The sequence below is a fragment of the Scleropages formosus genome, chromosome 16 (genome assembly GCF_900964775.1).
Source record: "Scleropages formosus chromosome 16, fSclFor1.1, whole genome shotgun sequence".
In the NCBI taxonomy this organism is placed as follows: domain Eukaryota; kingdom Metazoa; phylum Chordata; class Actinopteri; order Osteoglossiformes; family Osteoglossidae; genus Scleropages; species Scleropages formosus.
Window position 1 is genome coordinate 22,494,305 of NC_041821.1, and position 27,534 is coordinate 22,521,838.

A 27,534-nucleotide genomic window follows, 5' to 3' on the forward strand; every position below is an offset into this window, starting at 1 on the left:
GAACCAGTAACTGCTTTTATCGGTTTGATTATTATTGGCTATCTTTACTACCATATCTCCCCTCAGTGTTAGAGCCAAAAAAAAAAAAAAAAAAAAAAACCCTCAAAGAACCAACATTAACAGTTTTATTTACAGCATATTTTGAATATAAATGACTTGATCTATAAAATTCATCATCCACAAAGTAAATGTCTGACATTCTGATTACATGCCCTCGTAAATCTGAAAACTAGAACTATAGTCAAACTGTTATATAAATGTGCACAAATTTCCCAAAAAGATACGCCCATCATGTAGTAAACCATTCTGTGGTCTAGTGGATTTTCAACAAATTGTGAAAAAAAGTCACTAGGATCTCTTCCATGCACTACACAAGTGGACATTCAAATAAAACATTCTGTTCTCCGAGGCACACAATATTCCTTCATATATGCGAGGATCATTATTCAACTCAGCATTCCAGAAGGTGCAATAAAAACAGTATTTTGAATCAAGTGGTTCAAGTTTAATTAGTGTTCTTTCATTACAGCTGAGAGGTTCCCAGGCCCGGTCTTGGTGTAGCCCTACACTTGGTTCTTTCCGTCACTGAGCTACTTCCTCAATACAGAGAGGGAAAAAAAAAAAGATCCCTAAACACATTTAATATACAGTATACACAGGGATGTACCAGGACTAGGACAGGGAACCGCCGAAATACACGACATGTTCTTATCCTGAGGATGACTGTATGCTAACTTTCTTTACAACCACACTCAGTTACATTTTCACACTTGAAAATAGGATTTAAAATGCTAATGTCATATCAAACCACAATATTGTTTGTCTTAAAAGTAAAATTAGTTCACTTGGCATGTTGATGTAATGCTCCTAAAGAAACTAAGACTTATAAACTAATCACTATTTCTTCATAACTCCAAGTCCCTGAAAAATTATATAAGCATTAATTAATCTACTTGTAAATTAGGGGCAAAAATTAAATAAAAAAAACTTCCTCATATGTAATATAATAAAAAGTGTTTCATGGCTGTCAAGGATAGCAAATAGTTCAGAATGAAACTTACAACTAATGAAAGCATAATGAAGAGCTCAGTAGAAACAAGAATACGTACTTAACACAGCGAGTGTCCCCAGGACAGCTCCAGAGGGAATAGCACACATCTACTGACTGTTGTCATTTAGAATTAAAACAAATCCACATAAGGAGTGCAAGTCTCTCACTTGTGTATATGCTCAGCTTAAAAGACTTCATTTCCAGACAAGAGATTTAGTATTACAAAGCAGAAAAATATAGTTACATACTTCAAAACGTTAACAGCATGTGTGATTATGACTCAGAATATCACTTAAATATAGTCATATGTATGTGCAGCATTTAACTGACTTAAAACATAAAAATCACCCATAAGAACTAACATTTTAACTCTTCATGAAATAACCATAATCGCTGGCCCTGCTTGGTACATGAAAATATAACAAATAGCTGAGGGATGCCTACTAAATAAATTCTTACATGATAAAAAGGATTATTGAAATTTAAAGTTGTGCATAAATGTACAAGTTAAATAGCACTTTCTATATGCTGAAAAAAATTAAGGCCAGCTAACTACAATAGAACAGTAACATTACTCCTTCAATGAATACATTTAGTACTAAAATGTTTTACCACAGACACAGGCAGTTGGGGGAAGTATCCTATAGATAAAATATTTACCTGGAAATAAGGTTAAAATGGGCTGCCTTCACTTTAAAGCAAAAATTACAAACTTTTTCAATGTAAACAAGTCAACAATCACTAAAAACCCACCTTCATTAAACCACCTGGGGTTCTTATCAATATTGCCAGCAGTTTGCATGCACCACTAGTTACACTGGTTACATAAACTGAGCTAGAGTTGTGCTGGGAAATAAAACAGTATGTATATTTCGATTTTTAAACGGCAAAAAAAAAAAAAAAAAAAACAAACCGTGGTCCATGCAAACTTGAGCAGTATCATCAGTTGTGCCATTTCCAGCTATCGTCAAATTATCACATCTTCTACAGGGTTGTACTTTAACTGTATATAAAATATATTATGCCTTTCTTCTCAAACTACATTCTATTTCACTATAAAATAAAATAGATCTTGATTAAAAACCTTTTACATGAACAAAAACAAAAGGTCTACCTCACACTACAACAGAAAGATTCCAGCTAAATCTTGTAGTGAAATTTTTAAGGAGCAGTTTTGTATTTAATTGTACAGAATCCTATCTTCTAGTGCAAAAAAAAGCAGCGGCTATTTTTGGAGCAAGCTTGAATAAAAAACATGCCCACAAAATTTAATTCAGGCACTGTGTTTTCTGGAGGAAATTAGGAATTTTCAGAGGACTCTGCAGCTACTTTTTGACAACCGCAAAAAGATAATGACAGTACAAACTCAGCTGCTTGGAAAGTCATACACAAGAAACATAAATGCGAAACACTGCAGCAAAAACTTCTGGAGCATTTTTTTCAGAACAAATTTAACAAAAAATTCTACAAGGACAATTTGGATTTTAAGTTAAAGCAAATGGTTGAAGAACACATGAACAAAATCATTCATGGCATCCTTCCTAAAATGTAGTTGGTAGCATCGGACTGTTTAGTCTGGATCCAGCTACTGTTAGGAGTTATCACCGAGTTCACACAGATTGTCTGTAGTGAAGATGGAAGAGGCTCCTATGGTGCCATCCATTCCAGACTCAGAAGAACCTCTTGGGGTGTGTAAATGGAGCAGTTTAGAATCCTGTAGAGTGCACGCTGGGGATGGGATAGAATTTGGAGATTCGGCTTTGGGCCGAAGGGTTAAGGCATTCGGACTCTCCGCTCATCTTGAAGAAGACCTCCTGTTCCTGCAGTTTTCGGGCAAATTCCTCTTCGAGTGCCTGCAAGATTTCAACTACAGTCAGTACCTCATTATGGCTGAGAGGGAACATTTACAGAGTATTGTGCAAAAGTTTTAGGCATTTGGTTGTGGAAAAAAGCTGTAAAGTGAGAATGTTTCCAAAAATAATGCTCTTAATTAATAAACTTCCTACAAAGCTTAGTAACCATCCATCATCAACAACTGCTTGTCCCAAATGGGATCATGGTGAGCTTGGCCGGGTCCGGAGTTCAAGTCCTGCTTGGGGTGTTTTGTGATGGACTGGTGTCCCGTCCTCGGTGTGTCCCCTCCCCCTCCATCCCTGCACCCTGTGTTAGGCTCCGGTTTGCCGTGACCCCGCTCAGGACAAGTGATCTCAGGCTGTGTGTGCGCGCGTATGTGTGCGTGTACTTTAACGACATACAAAACCCTTACTGTGATACTGTGGTATCTGATAACTTTTTGCAAAAGGAATGCTTGAAAATCTAAAAAAAAAATGCTCTTTCCTATTGATACTAATGCAGAAGACATTAAATAACCATCTAAAAAAACATTTTTGTGAAACATCTAAGTGCCTAAGATTTTCAGTACCGTATGTATGTACATGTGTCTATATATATATATCCAAAACACTACATCACAGTATTTTCTGTGAGATTGCCAACCTTCTTCCTGGGGCGTAGTTTCTCTCTCCAGTCCTTTAGTTCATGACTGTGTTCTTCATCAAGCTCCTTCAGTTTCTGGGTCTCGTGCTCAATCAAAAGGTGACACTTCTCATTCTGAAACACATTTGTCAGGTCTGCATATTGCAGTGAAACGTGTAGCCTGATTTACAGAGGAAAAAAAACACTAAGCATATTTTCTGGCAATTTGATTTGTATTCACACTCATTCTATTCATAAGTATGTACAGATCGGAGATTTAATTATACATTCTGTGACCATTTTGATGGGTGACCAAATTGTGAAGATATGCTGCACAAGCCTGTGTTTGAGGGCTGGGTTCTGGGTTCTTTACCTGAAGCTGCTGGAGCTCCCGAATGTTGGCATCACATTGCAGCTGCAAGTCCCTCATCTGATTCTCATGCTTCTGGTGCTGATGAAGCCTTTCATTTTTCTGTCTCTTCTCCTCTTGTGCAGCAAACTGCTCCGAAACCAGTTAAATACATGCAGTCAACATGATCTACTTCATAAATTCCAAAATGTTAATAATTAATGTGGGATACACATCACCCCTCTAGAAAGCAGAAAACATTTACTGCTCTTGTCACCTGTTTGATCTTCTCCCTCTCCTGCTCAGGGGTGTCCCCAGCAGACGTAATACGCAGGCTCTTCTTAAACATGGCCATGCGTGTCTTGGCATCACTGCGCTGGATTTTGGGCAGCCTAGTTCTCTCCTGTGCCTGCCTATTCTTCATCTCCTCAATCAGCCTCTGGTTATACCTCTGCATCTGCTCCATTTCCTAACAAGAAATGAGGGAAACTCGTCTCTAGTTGCAAAACAAAATAAAAATGGTCCAACTGTGCGACAGCTCATAAACCAAAAGAACTCTTTAAAGGAAGTTTGTTCGTGCACAAAGAAATCTGTGATCCTTGTCTTAAAGTAGCTGTGGCATACCAGCATAAGGAATTAAACTAAATGTGGTCATGCAGTATCCATCAAAATTTTTGAGTACTGTGTGCTGGAAACTAGTTTTTTCACACGGCATTTTGTTAATAAGTTTGAGCAGGAAGTTAGCTGCCATGTTTTCTGGCCTGTTTTGCAGCAGGTTTTAGACATTTAGGACACTGCTTCGATTTCACTCTTCCGTGGAATTTGTTCCACACAAATACAGGTGAACTCAAACTTTTGACTGACACTGTAGATGTCAAACAATGAAATGAGGTTCCCAAAAAAGCAATAAAACAAATCCCACAGAGCCAAGATTAAGTGCCTGACTGTTTTATTGCAGTACCTTCAAAGAATATGAAATATCACACCATTCCTGCATGTTTAATGTCCAACAGAGTGCAATCAACCTCTATAAATTCACACCAATTACACACTTTTTCTGTGTCCTAAAAGCCAACACCCAACCCCCAAAATGTAGGACTGTGCTTCTTGAACAGAGTTTGGGCAGCAGTTCTATTTTGCCTTTAATCTGCAAATGACTTGAGCTAATGAGTACATTGTTGAGGGATTAGCCAAGCTAGCCTGAACAAAGCCTCTTTGCCCATGTGTCCCCTTTGTTCTACTAGCTGGAGCTTTCTTGTCTTCTTGTGCAATACGGGGTTTCTGCCCCACATCATAAGACTAGTAAAAATCAGTGTATTAGTGGAATTTTTTCCACTTAAATATACTAAGCAAGAAGTAGTCTAAATTGTGCTCTACTTTATGTGCGTTTAATGTTATAGTTCAGCCTACTTACATAAATTAAGTTTTTTCATTATAAGATATTACCTAGATTTATTTTTCATAAGAAAGTATTTTCATTTAAACGTGGGAGTAAAAAAAGAGCTCGGAAGCAGAATTCTTAATAAAAGTCTTATAGTAGTCAAAGCAGGAGTATAGAGTATTTCAGGACAATGAATCATGTGTCTGCATCCAAATCTCTCCTTATGTTGATGTAACACACTCATTGTATTTTTATCTCTGAGGTGCACGTCACTTTGGAGGAAAGAGTCCGCTAAATGAAAAAATGTAAATAAAATTTTATATTTGCAAAATGATCTGTAAAAAGAATCTGATTCAAAGGGAAATTAAATATGGTTTTCAGTTTCACCTTCTCATGTCTTTTGAGCAGCTGATGTCTCTGCATGAAGTACTGGTCTTTGAGCTGTTGTTTCAGAAGCTGGTGTTTCTCTTGCAGGTGACGCTCTTCCAGCTCCCACATAGCAGCCTCCCTGGCTGCAACGTATGGGGACAAAGCAGCTTTTACTCACCACAGCCATAGACTATGAACAGTATAATATTTTGGATAAAGGCATTTTTTGATTAGCACACATCCATGTTAAATACAACTCTTTAGCACTCCCAACAAAACAATTTCTTCACTTGTTCTCGCCATTACTGTCAAACTCTAGGGATCAACATGTCCATGTTACTTTCTGCAAAACCTACTGTGCCTGGGGGAAAAAAGGCAAGAAGAATATCTTATGTCTGAATATGAAAAGAAAGCAGTGGGGCTTGTAGAAGTATACCCTTCCTACAAAAGGGATTCTCTAACCTCTCATGAGTTGCTGCTTGTGGTTTAAGCAGTCCTTCTCAATGGTGGCCAGCTCACTCTTGTGCTGCTGGATGATTTTCTTTAAGGCGCTGTCCAGCTCTTGCTGTTGCTTCTGTAGGAACTCCTGCTCCTGGGGAGGGTCAAAGAGATGTCAGTATCCTCCTCTGCTAAGGGGCGTGGGACAGGGCACAGTGGTCAACAGTCAGAAGAGTACACGCAAGGAACTGAAGCCATAGATGGAAACAAGCCAAGCATTTCCACAAACAAGCAACCAACGGTCTGAGTTCATCAAGTTTGTGAATGACCAAACATTTGATGGATGAGCTTCTGCAGTGAACAACAAACTCAAAAATTCTACAAAACCAAAAAGCAAAGGTTTCTCTATAACATACAGTGAATCTGATCAATTTGTATTTTCTCATTTCAAGAACATAAAAAGACAACTTATGACATTTTAAGTCTTGCAAGAAAAAGTGTCATACCTAGATACTTTTTCAGCATGTTGTCAGTCTACCAGATATACATATTAATACTCAGTACAATTAAAAAGATGTCTATAATATAATGATGGAACTAAACAGAAAACTGTTAATGAGGTTTGCTCAATTAATGGCAACTGTAAGACAGCCGAATAAGTCCTTATCATGACAACAAATAAAACATTCTTAAAATAAAAAGTTTAACAATATGCTGATTTATGCCGCTCACCAACAGGATGTGTGATCACTCATTCAGAACAGTAAGTTTTGAACATCCAGATGCTGAGCATTGTAATCAACTGTGCTTCACCTGTGGGTTTGCTGACTGAACATTGACAACGAACATGAGTACAAAATACGCAGAGATTCAAGTAAAGGCCACTGCACCAACAATTATGTCACTTCAAAACAAGAACATTGCCATGCTCACATGTGCCCAAAACAATAACGCATTTCACCAGGGCATCACTGGCAGCTGGCAGATGCAGACTATGTGGGCTAATAGAGAGCCTTATAGCACACCTAGTGAAATACATGCATGAAAACACATGTATGTTTTTCCTCCTTGGGTTTGCCCTTACTTTCTTTAATGTGAAAAAAGTACTGGGACACAGTAAGGGCTGAGGTTTAAAATTAATGTGTAATAGCCAAAAACAATGCAAAATTTGATATAACTTTTTCTATTGATGGATAGAGATACCCTATTTAGATGCAGTGTACTATATAAAAAAAAGGTCTGCACATGTAAGTTTGGTGAGGTAAGCTATGTGAAAAATAACTGAAATAAAGATGCCCAACTGCAGAAATGGGCATGTGAGAATAATAATAGTTCAGTGCAAGTTTTCTGCATATACTGAAATGCCTTAATACTGAGCTTCAATTATTTCAGGTCAGCTGATGGAAATGTGTTTAAGAAAGAAAAAAAAAAAAAAGAAAGTCTTTACCAACCCCTAGTCTCTGCCAGACATTAAATCCACAAGGTAGTATGTGAAGGGTTTAAACCGTACTGATTGGGTAAACTAAACAAGGAAAAAAGGGCCTTGACAAGGAACAAGGAAAAAAGTTTCCATTCTGTCATTAAACAGTAAATCTAACACCTAGATTATCTATACATTTTTAACTTCCAGCATTTACCTATTAAAAGCTGATTCTGCAAAAGATCCAACAGTGTAAAGGCTATACTTTATGAAAATTAAGGAACACTGAGCAAGAACCATACCACAGCCCTCACAATTTTTTAGTCATACACTTCACAGTACAATATACTCAACAGTTACATTACACAACCTCAAAAAAAGGCAAACAAGACAGTCATAGGCCCAGAACAGCACATGTGAGCAAGGACAAGTGGTTTTCACCAAGGAAGGGAGACTTACATCCTGCATCTGAGCGTTGAAGAGTGTACATGAGGACAACTGAAAAGACTGTATCATAACCTGGGCCACACCCTGTGGGATTAGAACACATCGCACTTCCCAAATGAGCAGCAAGACACAGCAGTGGCAGGCCAGTGGATCACACAGATGCAGAAGATGCCAAATGAGAAAATTACATGAGTGAAAGCCTAAAGATGCGTGTCGTGTGAAGGTGAGGGTCAGTGTCTGAAAGCTAAATTAGTCATTTTAGTCCATCATATTCCGTGCAACGATGCACAAATTTAGCATTAAAAAAAGTCATTCTCAGACTGAAATCAAATAGGAAATATTTAGAAAAAAAATAATGTCAATATGTTGAAGTGAAAATTAGTTTGCAGAAAATATTCTCAGAAGAACTACACCATTCGGGGTATACAAAAGTACATTAGACAACATATTAAGAGCTTTAGATACAGAAACACAGACCAAAAATGAATAATAAAGTTCTCATGTTTAATAAAAGATCACCGCAACCTCAAAATGCTGCCGTTATCAACAAAAAAAAAAAAAAATGCAGAATAGAAGTTAACGTGAAAATTCTAAGTTAAACCGCAGTCACACAAGAACCAAAGTCCATCTGAACAGAAACTAATGTATAATAAGTTATAACATTTTTCCTGAACAGGAAAAATGTGAATGACTGCAATCAATAAAGCACATTAATGAGCCGCAGGCGTGAACAAGAATGTCAGGGAAAGACAAGCAAAGTGTTACAGACCTAGGAAAATCGGAAATCCTAAAATATAATGTATCTTTGATGAAAAAGATCAGGGCGGTTAAATACATAAAACATGCAAGTGAAACAGATCTTTTGTAGATCTAGCAGTGCAAGTTTGTACAGTACCTCCTTCCGGCGGTTCTTCAGCATGTTCTGGAATTTGGAGAGCTCCTTATCCTGCTCTGCTTTGATGCGCTTGGCCTCATCCCTCAGACGGTTGGTGTGGTCCTGCTCCAGCTTCTCGATGGTCTGTTTCTGCTGCTTCTCGAGATTCTCAACTTCCTGATCATACTGACGTTTTTTGCCCTGCAAAAACAGAATACGACTACCCTCCAGTTCCACTGAAGTAATAAAAATGTACTAAGTACACAAAGACAGCTTGCAGTATCAGAATTAAGAGTATAATATCTACATGATACTTTAAGAGCAGTTGCTCCAGGAGCACTTACTGGAATTCAGCTGTGGAATCTGTGCCACGCTTTACAGAGTTTATATCACTGCCATTCAGAATGCACAGCATATCTCTGTTTTGGTAACTGCAGAAGTGACCTCCACTCTTCCCTTCCCTTGTTTACCACACAACATTATGTTTGTGCTCTAACATTCTGGCTGTGTCCTGTTTCCTTAGCTGCTGACAAAATCATATGACTTGACACAGCATTCAAAATCTCTCAGGAAGAGTTGGTTTTCACCCATACACTGTGCACTGGTGCACTCTGCAAATCCTTCAAGGAAAGACTGACTCGTCACGATTTGCATTAGATGAGAGCACACACACTCAATAGGTCTTAGTTCTAATCTGGTGTTGTGCCATTGCTCTGCAAGAGATTTACTCTACAAGCAGACTTTTGTCATGCATAGAGGGGAACCTGAAGCTCATTTCAAGTGTAACAGGAAAGGTCTGAAATCAGACAGAAATGTAAGACCTAAAGCATGACCTAAAGCATTCCAGAATGTCTGGAGATATTCGCTCATCCTTAGTTTGGAAACCAGAGATGCAGCATCAGAAGAGCTTAGCCAATGTAGTAATAAACAAATGATATCAAGGCAGTGGGCTTATGGAAATGTTACTGTTGCTCATCCTGTGAATGGTGTTTCAAGAGCAGCCCATCTGGTTTGAAAGGGAGGCTGAGTGGGCATTAGATGACTCACTGTCATCTCCTGCTCAAAGCGGCGGAAGATCTGCTCCCGCTGCTGCTGCAACTTGTTGCTCAGCTGCTGCTGGGCTCTCTGCTCCTCTTTCTGCAGAAGGCGTAGCTCACGCAGCTCCTGCCGCCTGGTGAAAGACATGAGAGTTCAGTTAATAGCAATCCTCCTTCCTTCACCCATCTCAAAGTAAAACATTTATGTAGCATGACCTTCCAGTCAGTCATGAGAAGGTCACTATTACAAAGACCACCTGTGCACAATTTTCTGACCAGAAATAAGATAATTTATGGAGCCATATTTAATCTAAAAGCACACAAAACACTAAGGGAGAAGAGGGTTTTCAGCCGTTTACCTGAGGAATCTCATTTCTTCATTTTTGGTGTCATTATCAGTAACAATTTTTGATGTGGTGACTCTGACCTCCACACCATCCACCATAAATTTGCGAGTCTTTTTCAGAGTCTTCTTTTGTCTCTTGGCATCCTGTGGCAAAATGTAGTAAGCATGAAACCCTTTCCTTTATTTATTTGTGTATTTACTCAATGGCACAAGAGTTTGTCTCACCTGTACAGACATGGACCCGGATTCTTTGTTTTTCGTTAGGAAGCTGGAGATGGACAGATTGAGATCAATGCTGCTGTTGTCAGCTGTGGAGCTGCTTCCTGAGTCAGAATCCTTCTCTTTAACTTTTTCTCCAGGAGGTTTGACTGACACATCTACCTCTTTCTCAAGTACTGGAGCTGGGGCTACAGACTTATCTTCCTCTTCCCCCTTCAAGCTCTCTTTTTCTTCATCTTCTCCAGCAGAAGATGGTTTTGAATCACAGACATCTTCAGAAGCTTCCACAGCTACTATTTGTTCGGAGGAAACCTTGCCAACAGATTCTTCATTTTCAATATCTTTATTGTTCTTGACTGCATCTTTCTCCTTCTCGTCAATGTCCTTCTCTAATGGACTCTCCACTTTCACTATCCTTTCCATCTTCTCAGGTTCTACCTGAAGTTGAACTTCTTCAGGATTTTTTACAGCAAGTTCTGTTTCTAATTCTGTTGTGCTTACAACTTCATTTGATTCTTCTGTGCTGGATTTTGGCATACTCTCTTCCTCCACTGACTTGATGTCCTCTGTTTCAGGTCCTTTCTTAGCCTCTGGAACTTCCTTTTCTATCCCTGACTTCTCCTCCTCTTTATCCTCTCCACTCAGCTGTACAGAATCCTCCATTCTTGTATCATCTTTGTCTGGACTTGGTACCTCGAAAGTCTCTTCAACATTTTTGTCATCAGATGTTGGTTCCTCTGGGCTGGCCAAGTGGTCCTCTCTGTTTTCTAGGTCTTCATTGCTGGTGTCCAACATGTTCTCGTTCAGCTTCTCATTCTCAGTTTTGTCTGCTTCACTAGTGCCAATGCCCTCATCGGAGAGCTTGTCACTAGACTTATCCTCTGTTTGTTCAGATTTCTCCTTTTCCAAGACAGACTCCATAATTGACACAGATTGTGAAAGTTTCTCATCTTCAGAACTTGCAATACTGGCGTCTGATGGAGCTCGCTTGTGTCCGGGAACAAGCTGCTTAAAAACAAGGTAAAAAAAAAATGTAATTTATAAAAACTTAAAAGATGTATCTTTGATGTTTACAATGGAAGCTAATAATTACAATGTAAGATAAAATATCAAACAATAAATGCACAAACTTAATTTAGTACACACCAGCTGTGATTCGTGTTCTTCCTCTTCTTCCTCATCTTTACCTTCTTCAATCTCTTCAGTGACTTCTGCTTTTGCCTCAGCAATTAGCTCTCTAAGTGGTTTGTCATCGTTGACGTTTGCAACAAAAGGATGCTGCAAAGTACAAATGTGAACAGGATGAAAGACAAAGCTATGAGTCAACCAGACAAACTTGTGTAAATTCTAGCAAGAATTCTTTCTTGATTTTATTTTTCCTTTCTGATAATGAATAAATTGGGAAAGTAGGTTATGTAATGGTTAGAGCTCCTGTCTTGCAATTGGAAGCACCCGTGTTCTAATCCCACCTCCTGCAGCAGTGCTGTTGGCTAAGGTACTTAATTACACAGTTATATCAATTGGTACATCAAGAGTACCTTAGCTTACAAACAACATTTTAATTCACTCTGCAGAAAGTGCCAGCTAAATTAAGTTAGACATATGCTAGGGTTTAAAGAATCATGTTAGACTGTATTACATTTTCCCTCATCAAAAATTTCTTTGTGAAGTATTGGAACTCATCAATCTCAAAATGAGCCAGTTCATATACAGTTATTTCAAGTTACAATTGCCACACGTTTTCCAGTATCTCAGCTGTGACTTTCACATGTAACTCAATAACTTGCCAATAACAGCACAAACATGAAGAGTCCCCACAAACCACTAAATCTAAAGGGTTACCAACACAAACACGTAATCTCTTTCCAAAAAAATTCCATGTCTAAAGTACAAATTATATTAAGCCTATCATAAAGAAAAAAAAAGTTTGAACAGCACAATAAAGTACAAGGAATGCAGTCATAAGCTCTTCCCAAGAATGTTTTGATGAATCTCTACATTCTCGTACATGCCTCAGAGTTCTGTGCATTTTGAGTTGATCATCTCAACAAAGTTATGAACTACAACATACAAAACAAAAATGTTTGTTACTGCCTGCAGAGAACTTTTAAATACACACAAAACACTTACCTTTTTCCTTCTGGTAAACTGATGTACATAATCTATAGCTGGTGAGAGAATGTGAAGTTTCTTGGATATTAAGACCTTCATTGGAGGTAAACCTCTACTTTGTATTTTCAAACCCATTTGTTCTGTGCTCTAAAAACAACACTTTGTGTCAGTGTGTGTTGAGCGCTGTAGCACCTGCACCTGTCTCAGAGTGCCCTGCCTGTGAGGATATCCTCTCTGCTACGGCTCCTTAAACCGTCGGAAAGAAGGACCTACTTCTGACGTACTTGCATAAGCACAAAGGAACGTAAGCATGCCAGCTGGACAGCTGTCATGCAGAACAGCAGCACTGCACATACAGTATACAGCAGATGGCTATGAACTCCAGTGATTTTGTGACTAACTCACCTGCAGAAGTTGCGCAGTGTGCCATCTGTTGTCAACGTTCTTATCCAAAGCCTTCTTCAGAAAATCAGTGAACTCTGGTGACCTGCCAATGAATTTGGATTTAGTGGAAACTCTCATACTATTTACCACTAAATAGAATCTAGAGGTCTGCATAAATTAGTAATAAGACATTAGGATTAAGGACTGTAATTAGCCACGAAAAAGCATGCATTTTAAAAAGCTGATGTGCTAATAGATTTGTACTCAGAAGCAGAAGTATAAAACTTGTGCTTTCGAAAAACACCCAATTATTACTTTAAAAATAGGGCAAAAGATACATCCCATTTACTTTTCTCTGAATAACAATATTATCAATTTTAGGCAATGCTCTTAGGTACACAGTATATTGCTAGCAGTAAGTATATTTTACATTTTACTGCTGGATATTTATACATGACTCGCGGTCTGTGGAACTAGAGCAACCAGTTCAAAATGATCTCCTTGAGCTTTAGTGCTCAATAAAATTACCAAAAATGGAAACATTTTTCTGTAAATGTGCCACGTCTTGTTCAAGGATGGATGGAACAAATAAAAGTATTATGTGTCTGGTTATAATTTAAGGGACCACACATTAAAAATGCATAAATTGTAATATATAAAAAGTTCACCATCGGGAAGGCTGCATCAGGGTAGGTGGCTCTGACTTTGCTATTTTCAGTAAGACTCTCATTGGATTCATCTCGTGGTTTGGGGGCTCAATCTGAGCCAGCTCAATTAACGTGATGCCGAGGGACCAAATGTCGGCTTTATAGTCGTATGGCCGGTCCTTGGAGGTCTCGCACATAACCACTTCAGGCGCCATCCTGCAAAACAGAACATCAGCTAGCAAATAGTACTCTGGTGTTAAGCATTTTCTGTTCATCCTCATCCATTAAATTCCTTGATCCTTCAGTACTGATCCATTTGGTAAGATGACATACCAGTATGGTGTCCCAATGAAAGAATCTCTTCTCTGTAGCGTCTTCGTATTTTTTGCAGACACACCAAAGTCAGCTGAAACGCAACATATCAGTGGTAATTTATCCATCACTGTCAAGTTACTAATTCTATTTTCACAAACTGCAGCTGGTGAGCTAATACTAACAGACAACATATAGAATTTTGGCAACTGTTGCAAATTAACCTACTCGCCATTTAGGTTTTGAAAGGTGAGTGCAAAAATAAGATGTCAAATAATTCACTCAAAGAGCAAAATGTTTAGCAATGGGAGTTAAATCAGGTTTACAGACAAATAAGGAAAAGTTAAGCAAATCCAAAATATTAAAGTTGGTGTGCTGTGTTTATGTACTTCATGAGTAGGTGTTCTGAAAAGAAAAAATACTTCTTGGATGTTAGCTTGCAACCTTTTTCTCACAAGCCAAACTTATTTATCGCTACACCACCCACTTCTCCAAGCTTTGAGGAAAATATTTCAATCATTTAAAATCTAAAGAAAAAGATTCATTGGCCATGTGTCACCTGTAATTTTAACACAATGTAATTTCAAAGTTCACCAGCAGTATTCTTAGGTATTTATCTTAGGAAAATACTAATGTTCCTATTCTTAGCAAGCATTTCAGTGCTTGCAACAAAATGGCAAACAGCTGCACAAGTGTTGCATTCATCAAGGACCATTAACATTGTTGATGGCCTATGATTATTTCTAATCTCATAAAAACACCTTTCATGCAATTGTCACATACAAGGAATGAAATCTGGAATAATGTTTTCTTCCCTGGCTGCTTAATACATAAAAGTCTGATGCATGCTCATATGAGTCTGAAACTCACTTAGTGTCAAAAGCTTTGTCTCCTGGCTCAGTGCATCCACATAAAAACACATTACAAATATCCCTATGGACTCTCCGTTTACCTTGGAAACATGTGAGAATAGTATACTTACCTAATTTTACATCTCCATCCAGAGTGAGAAGAATGTTCCCTGCTTTGAGATCCCTGTGGATGATCTTGTGTTCATGGAGGTAAAGGAGAGCCTCGAGGGTCTGTTTACACACAACACGGATCTGGGGCTCTGTAAGAGGCCTCTCCAGCTCTGGAACCAAATAAAACTCACAAAGATTCATACATGATCATTCATCATCCAGAAGCTCCATGCTAATACTATCTGTACGTTCTCTAAGCAATTTTTTCAGAATCCTTTCAAAATGATTTAATAATACTAAACATGACTATTGTGTAATGGCCAACTGAGCTCATATCTGAAATATTCTAATTGTTTATTACTAAGCAATCTGTGAGCTCTCAGAAAAAATTCTATCATATTAATTACTGGACGGAATCAAAACTTTTAACATCAACATGCCATAGTAGTGGTGAAGGACCAGCTGCTGGATGCGTATTTAGAGCAAAATGGATGTATAACAAGCATAAGAAGTGCTTTTGGAGAGGAATGTTAATAATAAAAACATTACGTTGAATATGAAGCAGGAATTCATTTTGTTTAGAGAGATTTACAGATTATACCACTTACCCAACATTACAGCATCTACTGCACCTCCAGCACAAAACTCAATCAATATCTAGAGTAAACAATGGGGGAAAAATTAACATTCATATTAGAACTTTGTGCGTAACAAACATTCACGTAAATACTGAACAGACAAAATCAAGTTAAAAAAAATGACTAATAAATTTGGGGTAAGAAATTCAACAGGTAAATAGTATAGACTGCTGTAAGATTTTAACTATAAATGCTCATCACAAAAAAGATGCAACTTTGAGAAACATGAAATTTACTACATTCAACTTTCATAGTACCATCTGCTTATTATGTCAGAGATCTTTAATCTGCAACTTTCTACTTACTAAAAAAATGTGTTAACTCCAAAACAGATTCTACAAATGGAAAATTTCAATCCAGTGCCAGGGAAGGAAATTTTAAACTGGTCTGCTTATTTTCTCCAACGGGAGGAACAAGACTATTCACCTGGAAGCTAACACAACAGAATGCTATGAGAAAACTGCAGTGTCCTATTGAATCAACTAATCAATCACAATGCCTCCTAAAAGCGAAACACGGCGAGACTGCTTTAGTACATGCATGTTTCCTGCTCTCTGGCCTAAGACCTAAGGAATAGTTCAGTACCCTGTTTAAAAACTAAGAATTTTTCAGCAGTATGAAAAATCCAGAACTACATTTAGTAAAACATTTACAGATAATACGATAACTTTTACAGTGAACATGCCAAAGCGGGAAATTCATTTTATATCAATTTATAGTTGTTTGCCTCAGGAATGAAAATGTGTACTAAAAGCTTTACATTCCTCAATATGGCTACTGATGTAAGAGGATTTTAACAAGTACATGTCAAGTTTCAAACAACCTAAGGCATCAGATTTTAGCCGTGGAAATAGGATTACACTTTCCATCCATACTGTGAGTTTTATCTGTATGGCTGGCAACCTAAGGCGGCAACCTGGTCATTCACAATTCTGTGACACCATTACCAGCACAATAATAGTCCAGCATAATTTCCCCTACCATTGTTTCAACAAGGTGGCACCACAACCCTTAGACAGTGACCACTATGCTATAAATAAGAAGTTCTGGGGGGGAGGGGGGGAAAAAAAAAAAAAAAAAAAACATTGCAACCAATTGTTTCTTTATGAACTGCACCCACATCCCACTACTGGGAAATAGAGGAAGGTGCTGGATTACATCATGTCTGGATGACCCCTGCTCAACAACACAAAATATGTGATAGTTCAGGTTTAGCACCACACAACGAAAAGCTTCTTGAGGAAACACTGTATGGCATAATGCGAGGACACAACATCGAACGTGTACCAAATACATGGTAATATGGTACATGCAAAGAACATTAAGGATTTTAGACTTTTAGATTACATCTTTGATCTGATTTAATAAATCTGCAATAAGATTGCAACAGCCATTTTATTTTCCCCTTCTAGTGAAATATTTTGTCTTTAAAGTTTTATAGTGCAGGGAAACAAGATCTGAAGTGTGTGTTTACAGGTTCTCTTTAAAACCTGCTGATGTCTTGCTTAAATTTATCTTTGTGTGCTGTTTTATTTTTCCTGTGAATTAAAGCCGTGTCACTTGGAGGTGGGGGACAACATTGTACGAAAAAGCAAAAGAGCTCTATGTTGCTGCATTATAAAAGACCAGGAAGAGAAAGGCTTCTCTATTCATGGTAGACATCTCAACGGTTTCTGCTGCACATAACAATAGCCCACACAATCTGCTTGCAGTGGCACAGGAGTGAAAGGGCCGTGGTTTCCTCTACAATGTAGATATAACCTCTGATGACCTGTCGTTTGGTACTAAGAAAGCAAAAACAAACCGGAGACAATATTTACATCTGAACAAGAATGTACTTATGTTCTGAATCCAATACTGGGACAGAGAGGGGGGGGGGGGGGGGGGGGGAAGAAAAAAAAAAAAAAAAAAAACACAAATGAATGTAGAAGTAGCCAGTACCAAACCAGACTGACTCACTGCAGTACAGACTATACAACCTACATGTTTTATGGCTTCATTCCACAATGAAGTTACAGTAATGGGTAATCATGACAAACCAGAGAAAATAAATTCAACAGTTGCTCTGCATAAACATACTTCTGTAGATAGAATTTACACTTTGTTAAAACTGCATTATGTATACAAAGATCTCCAACACTAAGTGTTACACTTAAGCAGTCTAGCACTATTTAAAATTAATAAGAGACCTTTGCTGTTGTGCTTTTATATATGTGAATTGCTTTATTTGCCATAGAAACTTCAAAGCTAAAAAAAGTGTACCATTTGCATGAGACCAAAACCCAGTGCTCCTTCTAAATTTATTCATTACTGCTTTACCAGTGCCTGTAATTACTTGTTCTTTGCTGTAATGTGCAAAGCAAAGCTCTGAAGAGGTCAACAGAAACCACCAAATCTGAAAGGCGATAAAAACTGCTGCTCCAGTCTGGAACCATAACGTCTAAATCTGTTTTCACTAAGTAACCCAAATATTAAATGACAAGGATTCAACCATCAACCTATAACCTGTGTGTGGGAGTCAGATGATAGAGTGGTTCTCAAGCTTTGACATCCATTTACCAAAATGATCCACTGTGGGGATCCACTGCATTTTACAGAAATTTCTCTTATGCCAGTTATCCTGTTTAAGGCAACTGTACACATCTCTAATTTACATTTATGCTAATTTATTTAGCAGACGCTTTTCTCCAAGCAATGTACATCTCAGCGAAAACACAATTTGTGGATAAATTGTGCATTAATTTCCTTCTCATAAAGATATTCCTTGAAAACCTTCATTAAGAATCACTGGTATTTCATGACATTGTCATCAGTTTTTGAGAGAGGCCTTTTCAGATATTGCACTGCTATACAGAATATGGAAAATATCTCCCAAAAATACTTGCAATATTAATTCCTCTTCCATTTACTTCATTATGCAAATGACATGCAGCAGTGCTGACATATGAATCCTCTTATCTCTCACCAGCTAAACATCAGATCGGCATAATTTTTTTTTCTTGATAGACCTGTTATGTGAGGTTGGCTTTCATTTTTCCTACCCACTAGGGTTAGTTGGGATTTCTGGGAATCCCACACACTTCTGATCAGTTAGTATTGACTGAATCCTACACAATGTTATATAAGCCTTGCCTGGAAAACCCACCTCCTATGAAAAACAACTTACCCACAGCTTATTTTCATAATAGAAGGCATCCAGCAATTTGACTATGTTGTGGTGATCGCATGATGCTAAAATGTCAATTTCCACCATGTAATCCTCCAGCTCTTCCTCACTCTTGGTTTCAATCACCTTTGCTGCAGCAAGGACATTTGTCTGCTTGTTCTGGGCCTGGTAAAAGGAGAAACACAAGCAAAGAAAGAATTAACAGAATATCAATGGACTGAAAGAAAAATACAGAAAATTTTCCATTTTCCATTTCCTATGAAGAAAATCTTATAGGAGTTGCACTGCCAATACTTAGTCACTATAGAGTAAGTGAGCTAAAAACATTCTGCTATGGACAAGTGAAAACAAGTACTGTGTATTCTAGTGTGAAATCATAGACACCATCAGTTCTGTTATGCTCATCCTCAAAAAAAATTACTACTAGACATGGCTAAACAATAGCCATGACAAACCCAAACAATTGCCATGAATAGACAAACCTAAACAGTTATATAATTCATCCCTGTGGAAAATACCTACAACTTATAAAGACCAAAGAGAAAATGAGATTCAAACTGGGAGAAAGCAGTACCAACATATTCCACTGAATGAACAAAGCACAACAAGCCAACAACACTCAATTTCATTCCTCGCTTGAGCAGAAGAGATGAGTGTGACTATTTTAGACTAAGCTTTTGGACCTTAGTGTATATTAGGAACATGTGCTAAAGCCAGTGAAGGAGAGGGAAGGACTGTGGCTTAGTCTATATTTGTCCCACTTTAAATTTATGTTACATTACATCACTCACTGCAGGGTTACTCAATAAATGAGCCGCTCCTGTCTGCTGTGGGCCCATTGCTCACAGGGATACAAGGCTGCCTTGCTAGGAAATCTAGCACTTTGTGCCACTTGTTGCCCCGGTTGGGTGTTAAATCTTTGAGCCGTGTTAATCCAATTACCGTGCAAACGGTTTTGCTTCTTCAAGCATAATTTTTCCACCAAAACAAATACAACAGTAATGACAGACATGTAATACATTAACATGCAGCTACAATCAAGGTATAGATGACAATTTTAAAATTATGAGGGCATTAATTTCCAGATAGCTTTAAGTACTGAAATGGGTATGAGGCCAACTCAGTCTATGTTAATATGTAGACATACCTGGGGTGGGGGGGAGAACACTGGCATGTAAACTGAGATGTAAACAAAAATTCTGTCCATTTAGTTCATCATTTTTAGCATACGTGCCTCAAGTTTTGTTATCCACACCTTTGTTATACTTTCAAATGTCCACAGAACAATACCGAATCTGAATTATTACTGAAATAACGACTGGCGAGAGTTAGTCGATATAGCATGTCTCATACCTATAAATTTCCCACCTCACTCATAATAACTTGGCATGAAATTAATATTAATTCCCTGAGACAAACACTTTGTGATTCACTACCTGCTTAGAAGCATTAGAGCACTTTGTGAGAGGAATGCGATTCTACAGTCCCGTGAAAGGACAATGGAATGTTTTGACATTCACATATGCTGGTTCTCCTCTGCAATGACCCATTCTACTTCAGTTTTGACTATGCACTGTAGTATTAATTTCACATTAAATTTAAATCAAAAGAATGAAAGTTATTCAGATATGACATAACGACAAATAAGTCTCTTGTTTGCATCAGTACAGTATCAGTATTTATTTGCATGCGGTAAGGAAAAAAGTTAATTCTTCCTATGAAATAACATTCTTCTGTGCCACCAAAACCCCAAATGAGCAGGGTACTTAATTTGTTCCAGCACAACAATGTAAAGTCCACAGATAAAGTTCCACCACTGAAAAATTTATCACCCATCTCTATGACTTCAGTTCCCAGGACATTTAATGGCATTGTGTTATATAAGGGCTCAGTAAAACTGATCTCAAATCTCAAACATATTAAGATTGAATAAACATTAACAAAAATATTTATTTTGCATTAGGATATAAAAGATTTGTTCAACAAGGTAATTTTTTTTCAGAGAAGCACAAAAAAATTTAATCAGCAAATTAATAGTGATATTGTTGCAGCAATAATATCAAGGGTAGTAATATAAGTGGTAAACTGCTGATCTTCTCAATAGCAAAACATTAAAACATCATCATGAACAACAGAATAATATTGACACTAACAGTACACTGACACCTGCACTTGTGGCCATTATTAGGTTCAAACTACATCTTGTGAATGACAATAACCAGACTGTAGAGGCAAAATTAGATGAATGAAACCTATGTTAAGACTACAGCACAAACTGCAAATAGCACCCGTGTTATAAAACAAAGAGCAAGACTCTGATGAGCGGAGAGCACTACAAACAAAGGAAAGGCCATTTTCTAACAGGTGCTTAGTGGACGGTGGTGATGGGAGTACAAGCATGAAAGGACATAATGAAGGGTTTAACGGTACATATTCAAGTTTTATTCAATACAAGCAAACACTTTCAAAATGCCAAATCAAATTATGTTCATAAAGCACTGCAAATTATTACTTATATGAACCAGAAGTCAAAAGTGAAAATGAAAGGTTGATAATGTGACACACACACTGTACAAGAAATCACATCTGAAGAAATTATATTCTGACAATGCTGCCGGTACAGAAACATGAAATGGCTACACTCTCTCTCCCCCCCTCCAGAACTCAGCAGTTCCAGAAAACAAAAGAAAAAATGTTTCACTCATTTAAAAAAATAGTTACAACAGTCAATACTAATACAAAAACATTCTATATGCACCTACTAATGAAAGGTAAAAAAAAAAAAAAAAAAACACAGATTAAACATTTTCTCACAGGACAAGTACAGACAGCTTATATAACATACACTGGGTAGAAAAAACAACTACTGTTAGCTGTGCACAGTCCAGATACACACCACTGGCAACAATTTTAGCAAGCTAGCACTGTACTCAGAATAACTTTCTACTGATTTAAAAACATGTCAGCCAACGTTACTGTGCCAGTCACCAAGCAATACAGCTTAATCTCACACTCAAAAATGCAAAACAAAGGATGTAGCGAGATTGATTTTTAATTACCATTCCATATTGTTTTAAATTACCATACTTATTGTTCCATTGTTTTAGTAATTGTTGAAATGCCTAGTGGTGTTTGCACAAGTCTTGCACACGTGCACTTTATGTAGTCTGTGTCGGTAACTCTTTTCTGTAACACTATGGTGCTGGAGGAACATCGTTTTTTTCAATGTGCACTGTACCAGATGTATATGGTTGAAATGACAATAAAGCCTGTCCTAACTCTTGATATGAGAAACAAATGTATTATATTGGATCTAATGAAGACCTCTAGCCATTTAATTTGAAATAAAATAAAACCCACAGGTGCATACCAGGATGTTATGGGCAGCTTGCAAAGAGCAACACAGCTACAGTATCCAGTTTCCTGGTGATTGATTTTGCTGATACAAAATGTTCTGAACAGACTGTTCACCAGTAACAGGTAGCTTGCTGGTGTTCCTGGTCATCCAATTCATCCTTTTGCAGCAAGTTTTAATTAAGAGATTACATAAAATTGTGTATGACAATTACAGGTGCAGTATGTATTAGAAATGTATTGTTTTGATAATTAAAACGTATGTGGAAGATGAACAATAGCATACCACTGTTATTGTTATTAGCTAGCATATAGCTGATGATTTGCCCTGGGAAACTTACAATATGCTACATACACTATACTCCCTATTTATCCAACAGAGGAATGCAACACACGCTTACAAACGTACACAATACAGGCAATTCAGTGCCAAGTTTTCATGAAATATCACTTTTTTGACACTTGAAACATGTCTTTGGAGTGTGAGAAGAAACCAAAGCACATAGAGGAAGCTCATGAGAATATGGGGAGAACATGCAAACTGCACAGCAACAGCTAGATTAAAATGCACAGGCCAGCAGCTTTGAATCACCAGCGAGACCAACTATGCCATTTTGTCGTGTGCAGTGGTGATTCATTCTAACACTTACCCAATTTAGTTTACTAACGTGCACAGTGAAACTTGACAACATTATTAAACGGGGGAAAAAAATCATAATGCACTGACAAATTATTTCAATATCAAGATAACTGGCAACAACTTCAGAAATGTTTACACATGCTCTACTGTATTTCCCACTGAACTGTTTCAGACCCTTTCCTCCTATAGTACCCTTGAGCAAGACACCCTGAACTGATGCAATAATACCATTGTTCAGATGGGTAAATCATTAATTATACAAAACTGCAAATCTACACAAGCAAAGACATAAAATAAAAACAAAAAAACAATAAGACCACTCTTGTTTGATGTTAACAAAATATGCTTAATTTACTGGCCAGCAGAGCAAAACTGACTTCTCCTTTGCCTGGATCCACTTAATTGCTGATTTGTTTTTTCTAACTTCTCACCTGGTATTTTGACTTCAGACTTCATCACTAAGGCTCTGGTCACTCAGAATAACTTCACATTGCCAGCTTCACCAAAGCTTTCCCTTGATCTGTTATCTTAAAATACTGTTTTCCCAAGGAATTTTTCAGAGCATCTATGTCTTTAATGCAGAGTTCCCTGCTGTTTCACAAAACAATGACAAAATTATATATATAAATATTTTTTAATTGCGTGTGCATAGGCAACCTCCAGAGCAACCACAAGGAAATTAATAATTGCTTATTGAGTCATGAGGAACACAGAAAAAAAGGAGAAAGTTTGATTATAAGCAGCCCCCGGATTAAAAACGAGTTCCGTGTCCTCAGTCTGTCTTTAAGTTGGATTTTGAAGCAAGTTGGAAGAGTTGGGTACGGTGGGTATCTAACGTCAGTTTCTCAAATATATGTCTCAGAACATATTTTGTGTACCTTTCTATGCATAAAAAAAATTAAACACTTTGGATACACTAAAACATCTTTAATATAACAATACAGTAATAATAAAAATACAATGTAATGATAAATTAATAAATGTAACTATAGTATTTATAAGAGAGAGAGACAGATAATAAATGTTACTACTGTAATGATGAACAGAGGACACAGAGGAGGCTGGACCCAAGTTCATGATCGTTTATTCAGAATCAAAGGACCAGATATGTTCTCGTGGTTGGACACGGGTGAACGGTTGGTCGATTGGCAAACTGAACAGAGACGAGGATCCAAAATCATAGTCGAAGGACAAGGTGGGCGGTTGTTATCAAAGAAACGTGGAACGGGACTGGGGAACGATGATAGATGGGACATGGATGAGCAACGCAAGGTAGGTTTAAAAACTTAGAGATGGGGTTGTGTTGAGTGCTCTCAGAGAGAGAGAGAGAGAGAGAGAGAGAGAGAGAGAGAGAGAGAGAGAGAGAGAGAGAGAGAGAGAGATTAAAGAAACTTTGATAGTCTCTTTTCCAATGTTTGTTGGCGTTTCAGCTTTCGCTTTATTATTTCCATTTTAGTTTCAACTGTGATCGTTTCCATTTCTTTGATGCATCACTATCACTTGCATAACATTTATGGTTTGGTGCCATGGTTAGGAGGGTAAAAACAAAAAAATTAAAGCCAAATACAGTAACACACGAGTCACTGTTAACAGCAACGTGGTCTGATTGAAAATAAGGAAGTCTTTGTCTTACCTTGGGCTCACATGCCGACAACTGCTATAGATGCGCAATGTTTTGATGGGCGTCGCAAAGTAGCGCCCGTTTGCTGTTAGAGCCATTGTATGCAACTCAAATTTTTAATGTAATAGCCTCAATTATGAAGTTTTCATTTGATTGTTACTTAAAGGTGACAAAAACATTAACTTCCAGTCAGTAAGGGGGTGGTTCGTAAGTATGGGTTGTACATAAGTTGGATATCCGTAACCGGGGGACTGCCTGTACTGTTTTACCATGTGGTCTGTATACATTTCGAAATGTTAACTACAAACCATGTTTTGGATGTTATTATTTTCTTGGACTGAAACCACTAGTAAGTAAGAAAAGGTAACTAGAAACCTTTCTTGGACCAATAAACAATTTTGCAGCCATTTCCACGTACTGTGGAAAAGGTAGAACTGCTGAAAAATTATCATGCACCTTTAAAGTTTTTGTACAGGGCAGAACAAAGTAGGTCTGCCATGCAAATTCAGCCTTTGCATTTCCAGGAGTGTTCTGAGCTGAGGAAAAGGTGATCACGCTGAAACTTTTACCTATTATCATCATATCCTAAGAATCTTATTGACAGGAGAGAGGACAGTTTGACCAGTCAGAGAAAAATAACTTAAGACTTGTAAATACTTTGTTACAGTTTCTGATATTGTGTGGAAGGCCAACCCTTGATTTGCTTTTAATATTAAACGGCTTACTCTACTGTCCAACAGGATTCCAAGTCATCTGCATTTCGACGTTTATAAAAATGCTGGATTGTGCAAATAAGTTACAGGACTCCAACAGGCTGAAGTGCTAAAGTATGACTTGCCAAATGTTTCACATTTTAATGACCAAAATGACTGGTGTTACACATTTGATTTTTACATCTGACAAAAATCTTACTGTAAAATGGTAAAGAACGGCCTAGCCAGCACTTCAAGGGTTTCTGAATCGTACTCTTAAAGTCTTCTCAGTGTCTGTATTACAGATCAGACATCCATTTTATTAAATATTCCAGACTTGACATTTCTTTTTGAACCATCTGTTTCACATCAAAACTGTACAAAACTCCTGCTGCTGACCCTCTCACCCACAGGACTTGCCACTCCCTTCTGGAAGGCCCTAGTGCCAAGTTGGTGTAGCACAGAAATGGTTTAAAAACTCAGCCAGTCTGTCTGGCTCCCCTACATATAACCTCAAGCCATTCTGCGGCTTATGCCTCCACTCTGTCTACAAGAGACAAGCCATAGCCTAATGGCACCAAACACACAATTTCTGTTCCCCGTTCCAAATAAAGATCCCCTCCAACGAGGAGACTGCTTCGGCCCGACTCTAAAATCCACATATTTACAACAAAAATCAACTGCAAGTCATTTTAAACATCTGTCTTGCCACTTTTCCAAGACTCATAGCAGACAGCCCAATTTTTTTCAAACTTGAACAGACCCTCTTTCCACAGCATTTAAAGCCTATACAACTTTGTTTCAATTTCTGATTTGTAGATGTGCTTCACAAGTGCTTTATGAACTTTTGTCAACATTAATGGCATGTTATCTGAAATTCATATACAAATGTAACACTTGGTGTTTACATACAAACAGAAATGTAAGACAGCAGATCCACTGGTCTCCTCAGAGTGCTGACTACTCACTGGCGTGGGAGGAATGACTACCTCAGCACAGCTTGCCACTTTCTCTTCATCTTGACAGCACGTCTCAAAACAAATTTTGTGTAACAGGTCTCTCACACCCACACAGACAGCTAATGCTGCATATTTTAATTTCCAAAAAATTAAAAACAAATGCAGATCAGCAAGGATTTTAGGTGTGGATGGGAAAATCCTTTTTTAGACATTCTCTCAAAGTAGGATTTTGATCGAATGACTAGGACGAAGACCTTTAAGTTCTGCACCAATGATGTAACATTAAGCATTGCTTATTATAACAACAGACATCATCTCTCTGAGAACTAGGTGCCCAGAAAAGTTTAAATGAACTTCATGGCAATGTGTGACACCACCATCTTAGTAAATCATGCCATCATGGCCCTCTCAATGCACACTGAACCTGATCTGTGGAGAAAGTGAGCAAATTCAGAAGAAAGTGGCATGTGTGGAGAGACTTCATGACATTCTATTCTTGTTAGGCAAACGCTGATTTAAAAAGCTCTCTTTCATCTCGTTCTTACCTTGTAGACCTTGCCGAAGGCGCCGTCCCCCAGCTCCCCCACCACCTCCCACACGTCCTCCGGATTCACGTCCCTGTGGACGTGCTCATACTGCTTCTTCTTCTTCTCTGTGCCCAGTTTGAAGATTTTGCGAAAATTAAAGAACGACATTTTTTTGTTTTTTTTTTCGTTGCTTCTTTTCGTCGACGTTTTTTCCCTTTTGCGCCGTCGATTCCCGGTACAGACGGCCAAAATTAGCTTTGACCAGCTTACATTCAGACAAAATTATAACACCAACACCACTTTTCGGACATTTATAACCAGTTCACCACGACTCGTTAGGCACCTAACCAACAAGTTTAGTTACTACCCGCGTTGCGCTACACGACGTGCCTCACTGTGACTCTGTGTGTAAATTAGCTGGGTAACGGGTTACTACTACTGCTCTTCGGTAAACAAACGGAATTCACACGAATAATCTGGCAAGATCCATACTATATATTATACATAATCGCGTATGAGATAAAATGTATACTATAAATGCAGAGAAACTGTGAAATTCACAGCCGAAGGCGGAGTGTCAGTCAGTGTGTCGGTTGTTCGTCAAACTCCCGAGAACAACCGGGAGCTCCGGCCCAGACTGGAGCTCCTTTCCCTTTCCAATATTAAGGGAGAATAATAATAATTTTTTTAAAAAGTTAATAAGAAAAAATCCGAAAATGTCTGTTGTCCATCAAATAAAATCACATTTTTTCCTCAAAATCCAAGAATTATACGCGTCCTCATTCCTCGTTAGTCAGACACCACATACCCCTTCCCGTCCCTTTCCCCCTACTCAACTTCTGAGGCAGCCGCGAGCCGCTCTAGTGAGCGCGTGCACGTATCGCGCAAGCGCAACTCGGCGTGGACCGCTGCTTGCGCTACACATTGAACATAAGAGAAGTTTTCGCACAAGTATAAACGTTACATGATTTTTCCCCACACGATGAAATTGGATAAATAATTGTTCTCATATAAAGCGCTATATTAATGAAACATTAAACCATGCGCAAACAATAAACCATGATTTTTCTTTTTTTTTTCTTTAAAAAAAGAAGGGGGCATGTATACTTCTTCT

The 27,534-nt window shown here is 38.0% G+C and overlaps 1 protein-coding gene across 2 annotated transcripts; it reads right to left on the bottom strand.

Annotated features, from left to right (window-relative positions):
- Positions 1 to 155: 155 nt before the first annotated feature.
- slkb (STE20-like kinase b) lies at positions 156 to 27,239 on the bottom strand. Of its 2 annotated transcripts, none has more exons than XM_018751082.2 (18): positions 26,439 to 27,239; positions 18,628 to 18,792; positions 15,432 to 15,480; positions 14,844 to 14,993; positions 13,883 to 13,955; positions 13,571 to 13,765; positions 12,924 to 13,005; positions 11,553 to 11,684; positions 10,413 to 11,411; positions 10,201 to 10,331; positions 9,852 to 9,975; positions 8,826 to 9,005; positions 6,088 to 6,217; positions 5,644 to 5,768; positions 4,153 to 4,344; positions 3,900 to 4,025; positions 3,548 to 3,661; positions 156 to 2,904 (listed from the first exon to the last, which is right to left on the bottom strand). In XM_018751082.2, the coding sequence occupies exons 1-18, from the start codon at positions 26,586 to 26,588 to the stop codon at positions 2,758 to 2,760; spliced, it is 3,264 nt and encodes a 1,087-aa protein (XP_018606598.1). In that variant the 5' UTR covers positions 26,589 to 27,239; the 3' UTR covers positions 156 to 2,757. The 2 variants fall into 2 exon arrangements, with proteins under 2 accessions (XP_018606598.1, XP_018606597.1); XM_018751081.2 differs by having other exon boundaries at positions 10,413 to 11,414.
- Positions 27,240 to 27,534: the final 295 nt, after the last annotated feature.